The sequence below is a fragment of the Ranitomeya imitator genome, chromosome 2, assembly GCF_032444005.1.
Source record: "Ranitomeya imitator isolate aRanImi1 chromosome 2, aRanImi1.pri, whole genome shotgun sequence".
NCBI classification, from domain to species: Eukaryota; Metazoa; Chordata; class Amphibia; order Anura; family Dendrobatidae; genus Ranitomeya; species Ranitomeya imitator.
In genome coordinates, this window is record NC_091283.1 from 743215746 (window position 1) to 743236322 (window position 20577).

General features: G+C 43.8%; 1 protein-coding gene across 1 annotated transcript; it reads left to right on the plus strand.

Moving 5' to 3' along the window:
• The first annotated feature begins 1222 nt into the window (after nt 1–1222).
• FUT11 (fucosyltransferase 11) lies at nt 1223–12305 on the plus strand. Its single transcript, XM_069753249.1, has 3 exons — nt 1223–2409; nt 4811–5436; nt 11812–12305. Exons 1-3 carry the CDS (start codon nt 1474–1476, stop codon nt 11957–11959), a joined length of 1710 nt encoding a protein of 569 aa, XP_069609350.1. The 5' UTR covers nt 1223–1473; the 3' UTR covers nt 11960–12305.
• Nucleotides 12306–20577: the final 8272 nt, after the last annotated feature.

The window sequence follows — 20577 nt, forward strand, 5'->3', positions numbered from 1 at the left end:
TGTAGCTACCTGCACCCCTGTACTGAGGAGGTAATAATGGAAAGCCGCTGCACTGGCCCATTCAGAAGCAGGAGCTGCAGTGTGAATGCTGCCTGACTGGACCAGTGCAGCCATTCCTCAATAAAGACCCCTCAGTACAGGGGTGGTAAGAGGTGGTAAGAGGCTATAGCAAAGACACTGCGCTTTATAGGTGGGGAATGAACATGGAATATATGTAGATGATAAGAGAATTAACACATCCCATATAAACAGGTGTATATTATATTCCCTGTCCTTGATAGGTGGGGAATGAACATGGAATATATGTAGATGATAAGAGAATTAACACACATCCCATATAAACAGGTGTATATTATATTCCCTGTCCTTGATAGGTGGGGAATGAACATGAAATACACAGTATGTTTCATGTTCATTCCCCACCTATCAAGGACAGGGAATATAATATACACCTGTTTATATGGGATGTGTGTTAATTCTCTTATCATCTACATATATTCCATGTTCATTCCCCACCTATCAAGGACAGGGAATATAATATACACCTGTTTATATGGGATGTGTTAATTCTCTTATCATCTACATATATTCCATGTTCATTCCCCACCTATAAAGTACAGAAAATATAATATACACCTGTTTATATGGGATGTGTGTTAATTCTCTTATTATCTACATATATTCCATGTTCATTCCCCACCTATAAAGCACAGAAAATATAATATTCGCCTGTCTATATGGGATGTGTTAATTCTCCTATTATCTACATATATTCCATGTTCATTCCCCACCTATAAAGCTCAGGGAATATAATATACACCTATTTATATGGGATCTGTGATGATTTCCTAATTGTCTACATAAAAATCACGTTCATTTCATATCTAAGATGCACAAGAAATCTATAATACATCTTCAACTCTTTGGACCTATAAGTTATTATGTTCATTCTTTTTCTTTATTCCTTTTCTTCATTCTTTTTAGTACGTCCCATTTTTTACTCCAGTTTTTAATTGATACAAAAAATAAGCACATTAGTGTCGTTATTATATGCACACGTCATGTGTTTGTTATCACGGATGGACCTGTCAGAACTAGGGTAGGTTCTGCGGTTTCTGCGCAGGGGTCTCCCATGCTGACTGACTGTGTGTCACTGATGGCTCAGTCTTCTACAGCACACTCCCCTTCCCCCTTTACAAGTCAGTCATGTGACCGTGATGTCATTCTTTCAGCCAGCAGCCCCATGCAGCCACATAGACAGCATTGCCATTAGCATGGAACTTCCTGCCCAGCTCAGTGTCTGTATGTAACACCCTGGAATACACAGAACATAAACGGGCTGACTGCTGCGAAAACTAAGACAGACGGTGTGGACATGGGACCTGGACGCCCCTGGACTGCTGGTAGGATCCTCTATACACTTTCTATTCAGCCTCATCTGCGCCAACTCAAGTGGTGACAATAGTTTCATCCATGAAGACGAGAGATCCTTGGATTATAGGGAACATGAGATGCTGCGATGTCTTTTGCGTGCTCTACGTGGGCCAATATAGCCCTAAGAGTGGGCATTCTTCATGGCGGACCATCTGGTACTTTATTGCAGGGAGTATCTTACTGACTGGTACTTGGGCTGACTCTGAGCAATGGGACAGTCCTGAACATCTGGATATTTCAGAAGGAGAGGCTATGTGGATGGATTCCACAATTGATGACACCTTTGCAGACCGTCACAATGGAGATCCCATGTATGATGACCAGTTCCCGGAGGATTCCTACATAGAGCAGAGTACCGCAGCAATGCCCGGACAATGGGATCAGTCCTCTTTCCAGCCATCCAGCATGTTGTCCACTGCTGAGCTAGGCACCGTGATGGTGGACTCCTACCGTGGTCCAGGGAACAGCGACGCCAGGAGCAACAAAGAGTTGCCCATTCTTCTGTGGTGGAGCGAGAACCTGTTCCCTCACTTTCCTGGGGACACAGAGCGCATAGACTGTCCCCTAAGTTCCTGCATGGTGACAAAAGATAAGAGAGTAAAACTTCACAAAAGGACTAAATCTATCATCTTCTATGGCACAGACTTCCGAGCATACGAAGCTCCGCTGCCCAGGATGCCGCACCAGACGTGGGCACTGTTCCATGAGGAATCGCCAATGAATAACTATGTGCTGTCACATTTGCCAGGAATCCGTCTCTTTAACTACACTGCCACGTTCAGACGAGAGTCTGATTACCCCCTCACTCTGCAGTGGCTGCCCACAATTGGTTACCTTCAGAACCCAGCAGTGTCTGTAGCTGAAAAAAACAAGTGGCGCCAAAAAGGGTATGCCCCCATACTGTACATGCAGTCCCACTGTGACGTTCCGTCAGACAGGGACCGTTATGTGAAAGAGTTAATGAAGTACATTCAGGTGAGCAATGATCCACGTGATCTTTATACATCAATGGGTGTCTATCAGATTATTTTACTGTCTCTTGCTACAATCCTAGTTGAAAAAAAAACGTACCGTAGGTCCATCAGGTTCAACCTTCCTTGACCGCCCATATCGCTAGGTTATTTTCACTCCACAATGCCATTTATTGTGAGAAACGCTGTCATAGTGTCAGCCATTACTACCTCTTGTGGTCGGCATTCCACAGTCTAACTGCTCTAACTGTAAAGAAGCCTTTCCTGCATAGATGCCAGAATGGCCTTATACCCGTAATGAGTGCCCCCTGGTAATTTGTAAGGTCTTTGAAAGGAATAAGTCGTGTATTTGTATTGACCACACATATATTTATACATATAGAGTGCCTTGAAAAAGTATTGATGTCCGTGAACTTTTCCACATTTTCTCACATTACACCCACAAACTTACGGTAATTGGGCTTTTATGTGATATACTAACACAAAGTAGAAAGTATTCGTGAAGTGGTTTTCTAAATATTGTAGAAATATAAATCTGAAAATCGTGATGTGCATTTGTATTCAGCCCCCTGTGTCCATACTTTGTATGACCATTTTTCACTGCAATTAGTGCTGCAATTCTTTTGGGGTATGTTTCTATCAGCCAGAGGTTGAAATGTTTGCCCATTCTTCTTTGCAGAGTAGCTCTGGCACAGTGAGATTGGATGGAGAGCGTCCGTGAACAGCAATTTTCAACTCTTGCCGTAGATTCTCCATAGGATTTATCTCTGAGCTTTGAATGGGCTATTCATACACATGAACCATTCAGTTGTAGCTCTGGCAGTATGTATAGGGTCATTGTCCTGCTGGAAGGTGAAACTATGCCCCCGACTCAAGTCTTTTGCAGCCTCTAGCAGGTTTTCCTCTAGGATTGCCCTATATTTGGCACCATCCATCTTCACATCGACCCTGACTAGCTTCCCTATCCTTGCTGAGAAAAATCATCCCTACAGTATGATGCTGCCACCACTATGTTTGATGGTGGGGTTGGTGTTTTCATGGTGATGTGCAGTGTGCATACATAGCGTTTTACATTTAGCCCAAAATGTCCTACTTTGGTCTCATCTGACCAGATCACCTTCTTCTACATGCTAGCTGCAGACAGAACTTCTTAGGCTATGTTCACACCTTGCGTCGGGTCCCTGCGGGTTCTCCCGCAGCGGATTTGATAAATCTGCAGGGCAAAACAACTGCGGTTCTCCCTGCAGATTTATCGCGGTTTGTTCCGCGTTTTCCGCTGCGGGTTTCCGCCTATACTATTGATGCTGCATATGCAGCAATATGCAGCATCAATAGTAATGTTAAAAATAATAAAAATTGGTTATACTCACCCTCTGATGTCCGGATCTCCTGGGCGCTGCACCCGGCGGTCCGGTTCCTAAGATGCTGTGGGAGAAGGACCCTTCATGACGTCACGGTCATGTGACCGCGACGTCACCGCAGGTCCTGGTCGCACAGCAACTCTGACCGGACGGCCGCGTGCAGCGCCCAGGAGCTCCGGACATCAGAGGGTGAGTATAACCAGATTTTTTATTTTTTAACCCCAAATATGGTTCCCAGGGCCTGGAGGAGAGTCTCCTCTCCTCCACCCCGGGTACCACCCGCACATTATCCGCTTACTTCCCGCAACGTGGGCACAGCCACATGCGGGAAGTAAGCGGTTCAATGTATTCCTATGGGTGCAGAATCGCAGCGATTCTGCACAAAGAAGTGACATGCTGCGGGTTGTAAACCGCTGCGTTCCCGCGCGGTTTTTCCCGCAGCATGTGCACAGCGGTTTGCGGTTTCCATAGGGTTTACATGTTACTGTAAACGCTATGGAAACTGCTGCGGACCCGCAGCATCAAAATCGCGGCGGTTCCGCGGTAAAAACCGCTAAGTGTGAATATAGCCTTATAGCTTGCCTTAAAATATTCCTGTATTTTTTTCAGATTATAAGACACACTTTTTTTTTTCTCCAAATTTTGGAGGAAGATCAGGGTGTGTCTTATAATCCGAAGGTAGCTTACTGGGGGGGTTGTCTGCAGTGGAGTGGGGTCAGAGGAGGCTGGATCGCTGCTTCAGGAGGCCGGGGGCAGGAGTAGGGCGATGCAGAGGTGCCTGGGCGATCATTAGATGTTATTTAGTTTCCTGTGATGAGCTTCGGGAAAATCACAGCCGGAGGTGGCGCATGCACAGATTGAGATCTCTGGAGATCTCAACATCTGATAGGGCATGCCACAATTTTTTTCTATTATTTTGTACAAAATTAGACAAAAAGAATGTATGAAGGTGTTCTCCCATACAAGCATTGAATCGAGACGTCATACATATGCAGCCATACAATATAGATCTTTAAACTCTGAATTATTTTTCTTAATATCTAGATTGACTCGTATGGCCAGTGTTTAAAGAACCGCCAATTCTCAAGCAAGAGGCTTGAGGACACTTCAACGGCCACCACAGAAGATGGAGAGTTCATGGCGTTTACTGCAAGATACAAGTTTCACTTGGCAATGGAAAATGCTATATGTGCTGATTATATGACAGAGAAGTTATGGCGGCCCATGCACATAGGGGCAATTCCAGTTTACAGGGGATCCCCTTCTGTTAACGACTGGATGCCCAACAACCATTCCATTATATTAATTGATGACTTTGCAACACCAAAAGAGTTAGCCGCGTTCATCGTTTCTTTGGACAAGGATGATGACTTGTACCTCAGATACTTGGGGTACAAGAAGCCTGGTGGGATAGTAAACAGGCTGCTGCTGGCCAGTATGGAGACCCGAGAATGGGGAGTGAATGATATGACCGCCCCAAACTACCTCAATGGCTTTGAATGCTTTGTGTGTGATCAGGAGAATGATAGAGCCAAAGCGGAGAAGAAACATAAGAAAACCCAGGGAAAAAGTCCGTCTCCAGTGCCACATATCGCTGGGAATAATCACATGGGATGTCCCATGCCGGTGCCCGGTCTAGGAAGTGCAGATGAACTCCCGGATAATGACAGGTAACTAATGAATGCGATTAGCAGCAAAATTTAGGAAGTGATAACTTGTAAGGACTATGTGAGCTCTCTCTAAGGGCAGACGGTCGTAGATTCTCTCATCCAAGAGAATCAGGTCGATTATGCAAATGACCCTCTGATCAAACTCTTGATTGTGAGCATAGCGCGCTATGATGATAAGGACAAGATGGAGAAAAAAAAATCTCTATTCTGTCTGTTAACAGAAATCGGACTGCACTCTGATGTCATCTGAGTGCAGTCCGATGATTTCCACGCACTCACTGACTTGCATGGTCAAGTGTCATCCGAAAATCAGATCTAACTTGGGCATGCAGCGATGTGCACGGCCCCGTAGACTAACATTGGTCTGAGTGCGATATGATGTTTTGTCTGCCCTAAAAATCTGTCAGTAAATGAAAGTGGAGAAGAATAATTTCCTCCAAGAAAAATGACCAGTTGACCAATCCCAGTCCAATAACCCCCTTTCCAATGCTCATCTCTAACCAGCGCCAGGAGGGAAAGTGACTGGGCAATCTCTATCTAGTCTGCTTTTAACGTAGGCCCCCTATTGTCTAGAGGGGATACCATGGCAATTATGACAATAATGTGACTTGTTATGGAGGCAAGAGCAAATAGTTAAAAAGTAACTGTTTTTCTGATTTTTATTTCATAAATCAACAGTACACATAAAAATAGTAAAATGTGTAATATATCTTATCAGAGGATTTTTTTTTCCCTACTGAATTAATCGTTCACTCTCAATTCATGGATAAAATCTGTAAACTCTATATTCAGGAAGAGCTGGAGGCAGACACAGGCATCCTGCTGCTAGTTCTCCTGAAACAGTTACAGTTCTGCATAGAACTTTATGAGCACCAACTGTCGTCTCCTTTTCCTATTTCATTTCCTATCTACAAGTGGTAAAGTTTGTTTTTACTGAATACAGATTTTAACTCTGAATTGTGAATTTTGAGAATGAAAGATCAGCCCAGGAGGAGAAAGAAGCAGATTTCTCAATTAACCCCTTCATGACTCCAGCTGTTTTCGGTTTTGCTTTTTCGTTTTTCGCTCCCCTCCTTCCCAGAGTCATAACTTTTTTATTTTTCCGTTAATATGGACATGTGAGGGCTTATTTTTTGCGGGACAAGTTGTTCTTTTGAACGACATCATTGGTTTTAGCATGCCGTGTACTAGAAAACGGGAAAAAATTCCACGTGCGGTGAAATTGCAAAAAAAAGTGCAATTCCACACTTGGTTTTTGTTTGGCTTTTTTGCTAGGTTCACTAAATGCTTAAACTGACCTGCCATTATGATTCTCCAGGTCATTACGAGTTCATAGACCCCTAACATGTCTAGGTTTTTTTTTATATAAGTGGTAAACAAAAATTCAACACTTTGCTAAAAAAAATTTTTTTTGCCATTTTCCGATACCCTTAGCGTCTCTATTTTTCGTTATCTGGGGTCAGGTGAGGGCTTATTTTTTGCGCGCTGAGCTGACGTTTTTAGTGATACCATGTTGGTGCAGATATGTTCTTTTGATCGCCCGTTATTGCATTTTAATGCAATGTCGCAGCGACAAAAAAAAAAAAAAGGAATTCTGGCATTTTGAATTTTTTTCTCACTACGCCGTTTAGCGATCAGGTTAATCCTTTTTTTATTGATAGATCAGGCAAATCTGAATGCAGCAATACCAAATATGTGTATATTTGATTTTTTTATTGTTTTATTTTGAATGGGGCGAAAGGGGGTGATTTAAACTTTTATATTTTTTCTATTTTTTCAAACTTTTTTTAAAAACTTTTGTCATGCTTCAATAGGCTAGAACAGGCTAGAAGCTGGCATAGCCTGATCGGCTCTGCTACATAGGAAAGATGCTCAGATCGCCCCTATGTAGTAGAATTGCTGCATTGCTATGAGTGCCGACCACAGGGTGGCGCTCACAGCAATCCGGCATCAATAACCATAGAAGTCTTCAATAGACCTCTGGTTGTCATGCCGACGCATTGCTGACCCCCGATCACGTGACGGGGGTCAGCGATGCGCGCATTTCCGGCCTGATGGCCAGAAGAGCTAGTTAAATGCCGCTGTCAGCGTTTGACAGCGGCATTTAACTAGTTAATAGAGGCGGGTGGACCTATTGCAGGCACATGTCAGCTGTAAAAAACAACAGCTGACATGTCCCGGCTTTGATGCGGGCTCACCATCGGAGCCCGCATCAAAGTGGGGGTTCTGACCTCGGACGTACTATCCCATCCGAGGTCAGAAAGGGGTTAAGATTAGCACCCAACAGAATTGCGCTTTTCTGCAGCACTCGGAATTTTTTTCTTGCTTTAAGGAAAATCACTTGATAGAATGCTGTCATTCAAAAGCACAACTCGGCCTGCAAAGAAGAAGCCCTCACACGGCTACATCATCAGAAAAATAAGAAAAACTTATGGCTCTTGGAAGAATGGGAGGAACAAACTAAAGTGTAAAACCGTAGTTGCCCAGTCGGGAAGGAGCTAAGGGTAGACGCGCATGAAACCTTTGTTGCAGCTGTTTCTCTCTGATATCGTTTCTTAAAATATATGTGTATAATCTATGTAAGTGTTTGAAACATTATGGTGTTGCTCTTTTTGGAAATATCACTTGAGAACAGCACACTGCTCCTGTATGTGTGTATCCTTGAAAGGTTGTGCAAATATTTGCAGATACACATAAGCGAGAGCGCTGTACCATGTCTTCCCGTCATGCACTAGAAAACACAGCTCTCATTTTCTCGTGAAGGTTGGTCAAGAAAAAATATTATTTTTCCTTGAGATGAAATCTCCTACGGTTAAAGGGAATCTGTCTGCTGAATTTCACCCCCCAAAACTATTTATACATGCATGTAGCTGTTTCAAAGAGAAGTCCAGTAATACCTTTACAGTCTTTTCCTCCATTACTGAGTAATCAGCATTTGAATTGATATGCAAATAGGCTGAAGGACTACGGTAGATCTGAAGCCTTGGTCACTCCAGCTCTATTCCCCGCCCAGCACCTGCCTCCTCCTTGCTTGAGTGAAAGGCTTTATGCTGTGTGACTTCAGGTACATGAGCAGCGAGTCAAATAGGAGGATGCAGCGCTGGGCAGGAAATAGAGCTGGAGTGACAGAGGCTTCAGATCTACCATAGCCATTTGAATATCATTTTAAACACTCATTTCCGAGGAACAAACTGGCCATGTAAAGGTAGTCGTGGACTTGTCTTTGAAAGAGCTACATTCTCATATAAATACTTTTGGGGGTGAAATTCTGCTCACAGATTCCCTTTAAGGCTATGTGCACACGTTGCTGATTTCCTCCAGATCTGCAGCTTTTTTTTCCATGCAGAAACACTGCAGATCTGCAAGTGATTTACAGTACAATGTAAATCAATGGCAAAAAAAAAAAAGCTGTGCTAATGGTGCGGAAAAATCTGGACCGAAAATGCAGCAGATTGAAAAAAGGACCATGTCAATTCTTTCTGCAGCTCTGCTGCGTTTTTGCACCCATTCCATAATAGAAATTTGCAGGGGTTAAAAAAGAAAGAAATCCACACAAAAATTGGCAACGTGTGCACATACCATAAGGATGTATTCACACTGCTTCTACAATGGCCATTGCTGTATGGTTGCGAAGTTCCTAGCACATAAGACAAATGTATCTTATGGTCTCATTCACTTGATGGAGATCTGAGGAGTATTCTTTTGGCCTCTATTCGGCTGATATACGTCATAAGCTATGGAAAAAACTTACCGTAGATTAAAAACACTAGATTCTTTATTTTTCAAGCAGCCATTAAAATCCCAGCACAGAAAACCATTATAAAGGCAGGCACAGCATACCTACTAGTGATGAGCGAATATACTCGTTACTCGAGATTTCTCGAGCATGCTCGGGGGTCCTCCGAGTATTTTTTAGTGCTCGGAGATTTAGTTTTTCTTGCCGCAGTTGAATGATTTACATCTGTTAGCCAGCATAAGTACATGTGGGGGTTGCCTGGCTGCTAGGGAATCCCCACATGTAATCAAGCTGGCTAACAGATGTAATTCATTCAACTGCGGCAAGAAAAACTAAATCTCCGAGCACTAAAAAATACTCGGAGGACACCCAAGCCTGCTCAGGAAATCTCGAGAAATGAGTATATTCGCTCAACACTAGTACCTACACATTTGAAGCTGTTAAATGCTGTTACTCATGATACAGGATTAAGGCCGGGTTCACATTGCGTTAAACAGCAGCCCGTTCAACACATACGTGAACGGGCTGCTGAAGCAAGTGCCGACGTTCTCCATCGCGCTAGCGCAGATAGAGCATCTGCTAGCTCTATCTGTGCTAGCAGTGACGGACCCGGAAACGCTGCAGCCCGCGTCTCAGGGTCCGTCACTCAATGACGGCACATCACTAGCGCATGCCCATTGTGGGCGTGTGCTAGCGATGCGTCCGACATAGGAATTAATGGCGGCCTTAACGGACTATGTTACACCGCGTTTATGCCGCAGTGTACGTAGTCCGTCTAACGGACTGCCAGAACGCAGTGTGAACCCAGCCTAATAATATAATAATCTTTATTTTTATATAGCGCTAAGATATTCCGCAGCGCTTTACAGTTTTGCACACATTATCATCACTGTCCCCGTTGGGGCTCACAATCTAAATTTCCTATCAGTATGTCTTTGGAATGTGGGAGGAAACCGGAGTACCCGGAGGAAACCCACGCAAACACGGGGAGAACATACAAACTCCTTGCAGATGGTGTCCAAGGTGGGATTAGAACCCAGGACTCCAGCGCTGCAAGGCTAAGCCTAATGCCGGAGTCACACATGCGAGAAACACATCCGTGTCTCGCATGTGAACAGCAAGCTCTGGCACCGGCACTTCGGATCGGAGAGTGCGGCCGCATAGCAACACATGGAGCCGCACGCTCCGCTCCGAAGTGCCGGCGCATGAGCTTGCTGTTCACATGCGAGATACGGACGTGTTTCTCGCATGTGTGACTTCGGCCTAAGACACATACTGCCCGGCGCCCGCACGTAGCTGTGAGGAGTAAAGGAACTTTATTGCCCCGCAGTGTTCCGGTTTCAGTCACGGGGGCGGCGCCGGCGCGGGTTCAGTCGCTGCCCTGACCATAGAGAGCAGCATCCGTAACCGCGCCCCTGACTGACAGACGGCCATAAGGCAGAACCAGTGTCAGTCAGGGCCGGTGACGCGGCTACCGTGGCCGCTGTGAGAGAGCGGTGACTGAACCCGCGCCGGCAACGCTCCTGTCACTGAAACCGAATGCTGCCGGGGGGGGGGAATCAAGTTCATTTTCTCCCGGCGACATCCGACTTAGAGTGGGCGCTGGGCAGGATAGTCACGCTATTAACCTGTAGATTAGCCCCATATATCTGCATGTTGATAGCGTTTTTTCTGGTGACAGGTTCTTTTTAAAGAGCATTTCAGGGGATACAGTCCATTTTGAGAAAACTTTGCTTCAAAGGCTGTAGTAGCTATAAAATAACCCCTAGCATTACTTACCCTTCCCTCTCAGTCGCTGCCCGTCTCTGTGGATTATATGCAGTGGTGACATAATTTTGACAGCTCTGCAGCCAATCACTGAGCTCAGTTGCGCTTCCTTTGTAGACAGCAGAAGCTCACTGATTGGCTGCAGTGCTGTCCATGTGATGTCAGCGGTGCAGACAAACAACAGAGATAGGGGCAGTAGCAGAGAGCTGGCTGACATCCGTGGAGGATAAGTAATACTAGTTTGTACTTTTATAGCCTGCAGCCTATGAAACAAGGTTTCCTGAAAAGGGACAACTTCTTCAATGTATTTGTGCAGGGCTCCAACCAACAGTTTAGGTTTCTCAAATTCATCAACACACTGATACAACATTAAAGGGGTTGTCCACTACTGGAAAATCCCTTAATAACATTTCCATTTTTCTGCATAAAATAGAAAAACTGCATATTTGCCTGCAGAACTGGCACTAAACCATTGATGTCTGCACTTGGTGATTGACTGCAGCCTTCACTGTTCTATAATGGCAGACCTCCGCTGTAAAGTTATAGTGAAGGCTGCAGACGATCAGTGGTCGGTGATTGGCTGCAGTGATCTTGTGATAGCTAGGATACACAGCACAGAGGAACGGTGCAGCTCTGGGGGAAATATGCAGTTTTTGTACTTGTTGATCAGGTGGAGTAACTTCATCATCCAATGCAGCTTTTCCATCATCAATTTATATGCAGGTATTCATCATTAGTTTTCCCACCATTGTTCATATATGTTTTTGTAGGTCTAGGTTTTCTCTTTCCAGCCATCAGTTCTTACTATTACGCTTTGTTTTTATGCATTTTTAATAAAAATCTTATCTTTTGTGTGTTCTTTTTCTTTTTAGCTGGAAGCAGATGTGGCTACAAGATTACTGGCAAAGTTTTGATCAAGGGGAAGCACTTGCTGCCATGATTCTACGAAATGAAACAAGTCAGGATAAATTCTGGGATTTCATGCATGAAATGTATATAAAAAGAAACATGAATCACTGATAGCGATTTTATACATTTGATGAAACTTGATATTTTCTAATACCGAAGGTAAAAGAATTCTTGAAGGACCTTCACCACCATGACATGTTTGAGTTCTTCCATTGAAGGATGGACATGCACCTCATGGTTATTTTTCTATATACCAAAGCATTTTTATTGAGAAATCTTGAACTTTATTTTGAGACTTTTTTTTTTTAAGGTTTCTAATTGTTGTTCTCCACATTTGAAGGTATTGAAAAATGTTATGTCACCAGAATGTGAACATGTGAATTGCCTGGAACAAGTGAAGTCATAGTAGGCTAAAATATTTGATGTAAGAATGGATAAAGGTGAATTTAAAAAGTGATGGCGGACTTCTAAGGTGACAGTATAGTTGTAGAACATAAAAGAAAATGCACCATGCACACAATTCATGTCAGGAGCAACTCCTGAGGGAAAGGGAGCTCAGACCCCCACAACTAGGCGTGCCCAACACCACGGTCTTCAGGGATTGATGACCTTCCATGGCTTCTCTCAGGCTCTTAGGCCTCTTTACCACTTGCGAGATAAACGTCCGTGTCTCGCATGTGAAAACCAAGCTCTGGCGCCGGCATTGTGGAGCGGAGCATGCGGCTCCATGTGTTGCTATGTGGCCGCACGCTCCGCTCTGGAGTGCCGACGCCAGAGCTTGGTTTTCACATGCGAGACACGGACGTTTATCTTAGGCTGTGATTTCCTGACACCCAAGTGAGGCAGAGAATGTGTAACGGATGAGTTGTCGCATTCTGGGACTCAGTTTTGCATCAACTTTGAAGGCCACAATGGCCTCAGCGGTTAGGTCACTGTATGGATGGGGCATCCGCTCTTAGCAGACATTGGGGTAGTGGCGCTGGACACATTTCTTTATTTTAGTAATGTAACACATTATAGGTCAAAGGTAATGCCAATAATGACATATAGGTCGGTGGAAAATATGACTCGAATCTGAGGTTTGTTTTTGAGTTCTGTCACCTGCGTAATACTTTCATTAATGTAGAACATGTCATAAAGGGCTTGTCCAGGTATTTGTACTTGTTGACCAATCTACAGGATAGGTCATCAGCAGCAGATCAGCTGATTTTTGCTTCAGCAAAGGCCAGGTGTAAACTACAGCTCCATTCAAAGTGTAGTGTTCGCTGACAGTCATTGCCGGCATCTGCGGAGTAGCAAATCTGTTCTTTTGCATAAAAGCTGTACTGCAGCAGCCGGTGACGGCCAGGAGCAGTTGTTACACTTGAAATAGAGCTGTGCTCACCAACCCCTTCAAAGTGTTTCCATCCATCAGCTGAGAGAGCAAAACTCAACTGATCAGTGGGGGCGACAGGTGTCAGACCCCCACCAATTTGCTATTGTTGACCTGTCCTGTAGATAGATCATTAAATACCTATACCTGGGCAACCCCTTTAAGCTTGCTTTAATAGAGCCATTCTGCAGCACTTTATACATATTATCATCACTGTCCCCATTGGGGTTCACAATATAAATTCCCTATCAGTATGTCTTTGGAGTGTGGGAGGAAACCGGAGAACCCGGAGGAAACCCACGCAAACACGGGGAGAACATACAAACTCTTTGCAGATGTTGTCCATGGTGGGATTTTAACCCAGGACCCCAGAGAAGCAACAGTGCTAACCACTGAGCCAGGCTGCTGCAACTACTCTCTTCCATCTTGCATGTCTTGCTGAATGTCCATTAGCAAGAAGTAGGGATAGATAACAAACCAAATAAGACCACTCAGAATACACCTGGTTTGCCTGCAGTCACAGGAACACATAACTCTGCATTAGAGCTGCAGTACAAAACTAGAGAAGATTTGAAATCAAACTATTACTGAAATTGCTCAATGAATGTTATTGTAGATGCACTAGAGTAATAATGGAGTAAAAAATGTGCAAAGTGTACACCCAGAATGTACATGTGATGAGCGGGGGATGTGTCGTCACGACTTATAGTCACACTAGTGGAGACTTCAAAAGCCAAATGCGTCAGAATTGTTTTGCAAATCGTATCAAAAAAGTGGAGTCCAATGTGTAATGCCAAATCGACTGTGTGTTTCAGACACAATTAATAACTACTGGACCTACTGTAGATACGATCCAAAAGTATCGAGAAAAAAAAGACTCCAAATGTATAAAACCGTGAGCCATGTTATGTCTAATAGTTGTGTAAACTGCACCAAATTTATCATACAATATTTTGTCAGAATTTGGGCAATGCTCTGAATGTTACGAGAGTATTAGCAGAGCTCGCCCTATCGTGATGGCGCTTCAGAGGAGCAGAGGTGTGCAAACTAGGAGGAAAGGGAAAAAATATCCAAATAGCTTTACCCCAAAAGAAAGGAAACTCACTCCAAAGTGTTACTTATGGGCAGTTACATGAAGACTTAGGCCACGTACACGGTCAGTATATTAACTCAGCCAAACTGAAGAGTGAAACAATCAGAGAAAAAGTAGAATAGAAACACGTCACCACTTCTGTATTATCACCCACTCCTGGTTTTGGCTTACAAATACTGATGTAAAATACTGACCAAATACTGAACGTGGCCTAATGTGTCTGTCACCACCAAATTGCTGGGTATGTAGGAGACTTATTCCTTTAGGGTAGATTTTAGTGGTGTAGTTGATATAAAAAAGCTATATAATGTGTATGGGGGGCTTTGGTGGACCCTTCGTGTGGCCCCTTCACTTTGCACACTGAGAGCTTTGAATGCCAAGCGAGCACTGCCTGGACTCCATCAGCAGCTCTGCATCACGGCACTGAATCTGCAGGAGCCCAGCCGTGCTCAGTGTCAGGCCGGCTTCACACTTGCGAGTTTTACGGACGTAAGAGCGCAGAAACTACGTCCGTAAAACTCGCAAAAAATACGGCACAATTATTCTCTATGCCCCTGCTCCTATCTGCCGTATTTTACTGATCAGTATTAGGGCCCCTTTCCACTTGTGTGAGAAAAAAACGGTCCGATTTACGGACCGAAAAAACTGATGTAACGTCTGCGAGTGCCATGCGAGTGTCATGCGATTTTTTTATCGCAACATCCGTATGACATCCGTATTGCTGTCCGATTTTTACGCACGGGTCTCCTTTGAAAAGCCGGTAATTCAGCGCAGAGTACAGTAAAATCACACTGACAGGTTAGATTAGAGTAGATATATACACATAGAATAGGTATATATACATATATATATGTCAGGGAGACACCTATATATACAGTATATATTTATATTTAATGCAGCGCTAGATAGCTTTAAAGCTGGTAATTCAATTACCGGCTTTTGCTTTCTCCTTCACAAACCCGACATGATATGAGACCTGGTTTACATACAGTAAACCATCTCATATCACCATTTTTTTTGCATATTCCACACTACTAATGTTAGTAGTGTGTATATGCAAAATTTGGGCGTTCTAGCTATTATATTTAAGGGTTAAATGGCGGAAAAAATTGGCGTGGGCTCCCGCACAATTTTCTCCGCCAGAGTAGTAAAGCCAGTGACTGAGGGCAGATATTAATAGCCTGGAGAGGGTCCACGGTTATTGGCCCCCCCCTGGCTAAAAACATCTGCCCCCAGCCACCCCAGAAAAGGCACATCTGGAAGATGCGCCTATTCTGGCACTTGGCCACTCTCTTCCCATTCCCGTGTAGCGGTGGGATATGGGGTAATGAAGGGTTAATGGCACCTTGCAATTGTAAGGTGACATTAAGCCTAATTAATAATGGAGAGGCGTCAATTATGACACCTATCCATTATTAATCCAATTGAAAGAAAGGGTTAAAAAAATACACACACACATTATTAAAAATTATTTTAATGAAATAAAAACAAAGGTTGTTGTAATTTTTTATTTAACGCCAAATCCACTCAGTGAAGACCCTCGTTCTGTGACAAAAAAAAATAATAAACCAACAATATACTTACCTTCCACAGATCTGTAAAGTCCAACGATGTAAATCCTTCTGAAGGGGTTAAAACATTTTGCAGCCAGGAGCTTTGCTAATGCAATGCTACTCCTCGCTGCAAAACCCCTGGGAATGAGTCTAAATATAGATCAATGAGCTATATTTAGCTTCATTTGCGGTGAGGCGCCCTCTGCTGGCTGTTCATAGATCGTGGGAAATTTCCTAGAAAGCTCCCAGGCTTTCTAGGCAAGTTCCCACGATCTATAAACAGCAAGCAGAGGGCGCCTCACCGCAAATGAAGCTAAATATAGCTCATTGATCTATATTTAGACTCATTCCCCGGGGTTTTGCAGCGAGGAGCAGCCTGCATTAGCAAAGCTCCTTGCTGCAAAATGTTTTAACCCCTTCAGAAGGATTTACATCGTTGGACGTTACAGATCTGCGGAGGGTAAGTATATTGTTGGTTTATTATGTTTTTTCTTTCACAGAACGAGGGTCTTCAGTGATTGGATTGGGCGTAGAATAAAATACTCCAACAACCATTGTTTTTATTTCATTAAAATAATTTTAAATAATGTGTTTGTGTTTTATTTAACCCTTTCATTCAATTGGATTAATAATGGATAGGTGTCATAATTGACGCCTCTCCATTATTAATTAGGCTTAATGTCACCTTACAATAGCAAGGTGGCATTAACCCTTCATTACCCCATATCCCACCTCTACACGGGAATGGGAAGAGAGTGGCCAAGTGCCAGAATAGGCGCATCTTCCAGATGTGCCTTTTCTGGGGTGGCTGGGGGCAGATATTTTTAGCCAGGGGGGGGGCCAATAACCATGGACCCTCTCCAGGCTATTAATATCTGCCCTCAGTCACTGGCTTTACTACTCTGGCGGAGAAAATTGTGCGGGAGCCCACGCCAATTTTTTCAGCCATTTAACCCTTAAATATAATAGCTAGAACGCCCAAATTTTGCATATACACACTACTAACATTAGTAGTGTAGAATATGCAAAAAAAATGGTGATATGAGATGGTTTACTGTATGTAAACCAGGTCTCATATCATGTCAGGTTTGTGAAGGAGAAAGCAAAAGCCGGTAATTGAATTACCAGCTTTAAAGCTATCTCACGCTGCATTAAATATATATATATATATATATAGGTGTCTCCCTGACATATATATATGTATATATACCTATTCTATGTGTATATATCTACTCTCATCTAACCTGTCAGTGTGATTTTACTGTACTCTGTGCTGAATTGCCGGCTTTTCTAAGGACACGGGTGCGTAAAAATCGGACAGCACTCGCATGGTGCGAGTGCTGTGCGTTTTTTTTCTCGCACCCATTGACTTGCATTGGCGAGTCTCGTCCGAGAATCTCAGCAATACGCAGCATGCTGCGATTTTTTTTCTCAGCCGACACAGATTTTTCTCAGTCCGATTTCGGCTGGGAAAAAAATCGCAAATGGAGTGTCACATATTGATTAACATTGGTCCGAGTGCAATCCGATTTTTTATCGGATTGCACTCGTCCGTTTTCCTCACAAATGGAAAGGGGCCCTTATACGGCTTTCTACGGCCGTACAAAATCGCAGCATGCTGCGTTTGTCACCGTACTGCGCAAGAAATACGCCAATGAAAGTCTATGGAAGCGTGAAAAATACGGATTTCACACGGACAAGCAGTGTGACTTGCGAGAAATACGCAGCGCTGTTAGAGAGAAAAGCCGGTAATTCAGTGCGGTGTACAGTAAAATCACACTGACAGCTTCCAGTAGAATAGGTAGAATAAATGTGTACACATAGAATAGGTATATATATATATATATGTCAGTGAGACACATATATGTATATATATTAATATTTATTCCAGCGCTATACAGCTTGAAAGCCGGTAATTGAATTACCGGCTTTTTCTTTCTCCTTCCTAAAACCCGACATGATTTGAGACATGGTTTACATACAGTAAACCATGTCTTCTCTCCATTTTTTTTGCAGATTCCACACTACTAATGTCAGTAGTGTGTATCTGCAAAATTTGGCCGTTCTAGCTCTTAAAATAAAGGGTTAAATGGCGGAAAAAATTGGCGTGGGCTCCCGCGCAATTTTCTCCGCCAGAGTAGTAAAGGCAGTGACTGAGGGCAGATATTAATAGCCTGGAGAGGGTCCACGGTTATTGGCCCCCCCCTGGCTAAAAATATCTGCCCCCAGCCACCCCAGAACAGGCACATCTGGAAGATGCGCCTATTCTGGCACTTGGCCACTCTCTTCCCATTCCCGTGTAGCGGTGGGATATGGGGTAATGAAGGGTTAATGCCACCTTGCTATTGTAAGGTGACATTAAGCCTAATTAATAATGGAGAGGCGTCAATTATGACACCTATCCATTATTAATCCAATTGAATGAAAGGGTTAAATAAAACACAAACACATTATTTAAAATTATTTTAATGAAATAAAAACAATGGTTGTTGGAGTATTTTATTCTACGCCCAATCCAGTCACTGAAGACCCTCGTTCTGTGAAAGAAAAAACATAATAAACCAACAATATACTTACCCCCTGCAGATCTGTAACGTCCAACGATGTAAATCCTTCTGAAGGGGTTAAAACATTTTGCAGCAAGGAGCTTTGCTAATGCAGGCTGCTCCTCGCTGCAAAACCCCGGGGAATGAGTCTAAATATAGATCAATGAGCTATATTTAGCTTCATTTGCGGTGAGGCGCCCTCTGCTGGATGTTCATAGATCGTGGGAAATTTCCTAGAAAGCTCCCAGGCTTTCTAGGCAAGTTCCCACGATCTATAAACAGTTTATAGATCGTGGGAACTTGCCTAGAAAGCCTGGGAGCTTTCTAGGAAATTTCCCACGATCTATGAACATCCAGCAGAGGGCGCCTCACCGCAAATGAAGCTAAATATAGCTCATTGATCTATATTTAGACTCATTCCCCGGGGTTTTGCAGCGAGGAGTAGCATTGCATTAGCAAAGCTCCTTGCTGCAAAATGTTTTAACCCCTTCAGAAGGATTTACATCGTTGGACGTTACAGATCTGCGGAGGGTAAGTATATTGTTGGTTTATTATGTTTTTTCTTTCACAGAACGAGGGTCTTCAGTGACTGGATTGGGCGTAGAATAAAATACTCCAACAACCATTGTTTTTATTTCAATAAAATAATTTTAAATAATGTGTTTGTGTTTTATTTAACCCTTTCATTCAATTGGATTAATAATGGATAGGTGTCATAATTGACGCCTCTCCATTATTAATTAGGCTTAATGTCACCTTACAATAGCAAGGTGGCATTAACCCTTCATTACCCCATATGCCACCGCTACACGGGAATGGGAAGAGAGTGGCCAAGTGCCAGAATAGGCGCATCTTCCAGATGTGCCTGTTCTGGGGTGGCTGGGGGCAGATATTTTTAGCCAGGGGGGGGCCAATAACCGTGGACCCTCTCCAGGCTATTAATATCTGCCCTCAGTCACTGGCTTTACTACTCTGGCGGAGAAAATTGCGCGGGAGCCCACGCCAATTTTTTCCGCCATTTAACCCTTTATTTTAAGAGCTAGAACGGCCAAATTTTGCAGATACACACTACTGACATTAGTAGTGTGGAATCTGCAAAAAAAATGGAGAGAAGACATGGTTTACTGTATGTAAACCATGTCTCAAATCATGTCGGGTTTTAGGAAGGAGAAAGAAAAAGCCGGTAATTGAATTACCGGCTTTCAAGCTGTATAGCGCTGGAAAAAATATTAATATATATACATATATGTGTCTAATGACATATATATATATATATATATATATATATATACAGTATATATATATATATTTTTTTCTTTTTGGGACACATGGATCATTTCCATAGCGGTATGTTGGTTTTGCAAGCCTGCGAGAAAACCACGCAGTACGGATGCCATACGGATTACATACGGAGGATGCCATGCGCAAAAAACGCTGACACACCCTGCCTACGGAGGAGCTACGGACCACTATTTTTGGGGACATTTCAGCGTATTACGGCCGTAATATACGGACCGTATTTTCATACGCTGAGTGTGAAGCCGGCCTCAGTGCGCACTCTCTCCGCTGTCTGCGGCACAGTGCGGCAGCTGCACACAGGAGTCAATGATGGTCTCCTGCAGTGTCAGTACGCACTCTCACTGCTGTCTGCAGTACAGTGCGGCAGCTGCACACAGGAGTCAATGATTGTCTCCTGCAGTGTCAGTGCGCACTCACCGCTGTCTGCGGTACAGTGCGGTAGCTGCACACAGGAGTCAATGATGGTCTCCTGCAGTGTCAGTGCGCACTCTCACTGCTGTCTGCGGTACAGTGCGGTTGCTGTACACAGGAGTCAATGATGGTCTCCTGCAGTGTCAGTGCGCACTCTCACTGCTGTCTGCGGTACAGTGCGGCAGCTGCACACAGGAGTCAATGATGGTCTCCTGCAGTGTCAGTGCGCACTCTCACCGCTGTCTGCGGTAGTGCGGCAGCTGCACACAGGAGTCAATGATGGTCTCCTGCAGTGTCAGTGCGCACTCTCACTGCTGTCTGCGGTACAGTGCGGCAGCTGCACACAGGAGTCAATGATTGTCTCCTGCAGTGTCAGTGCGCACTCACCGCTGTCTGCGGTACAGTGCGGTAGCTGCACACAGGAGTCAATGATGGTCTCCTGCAGTGTCAGTGCG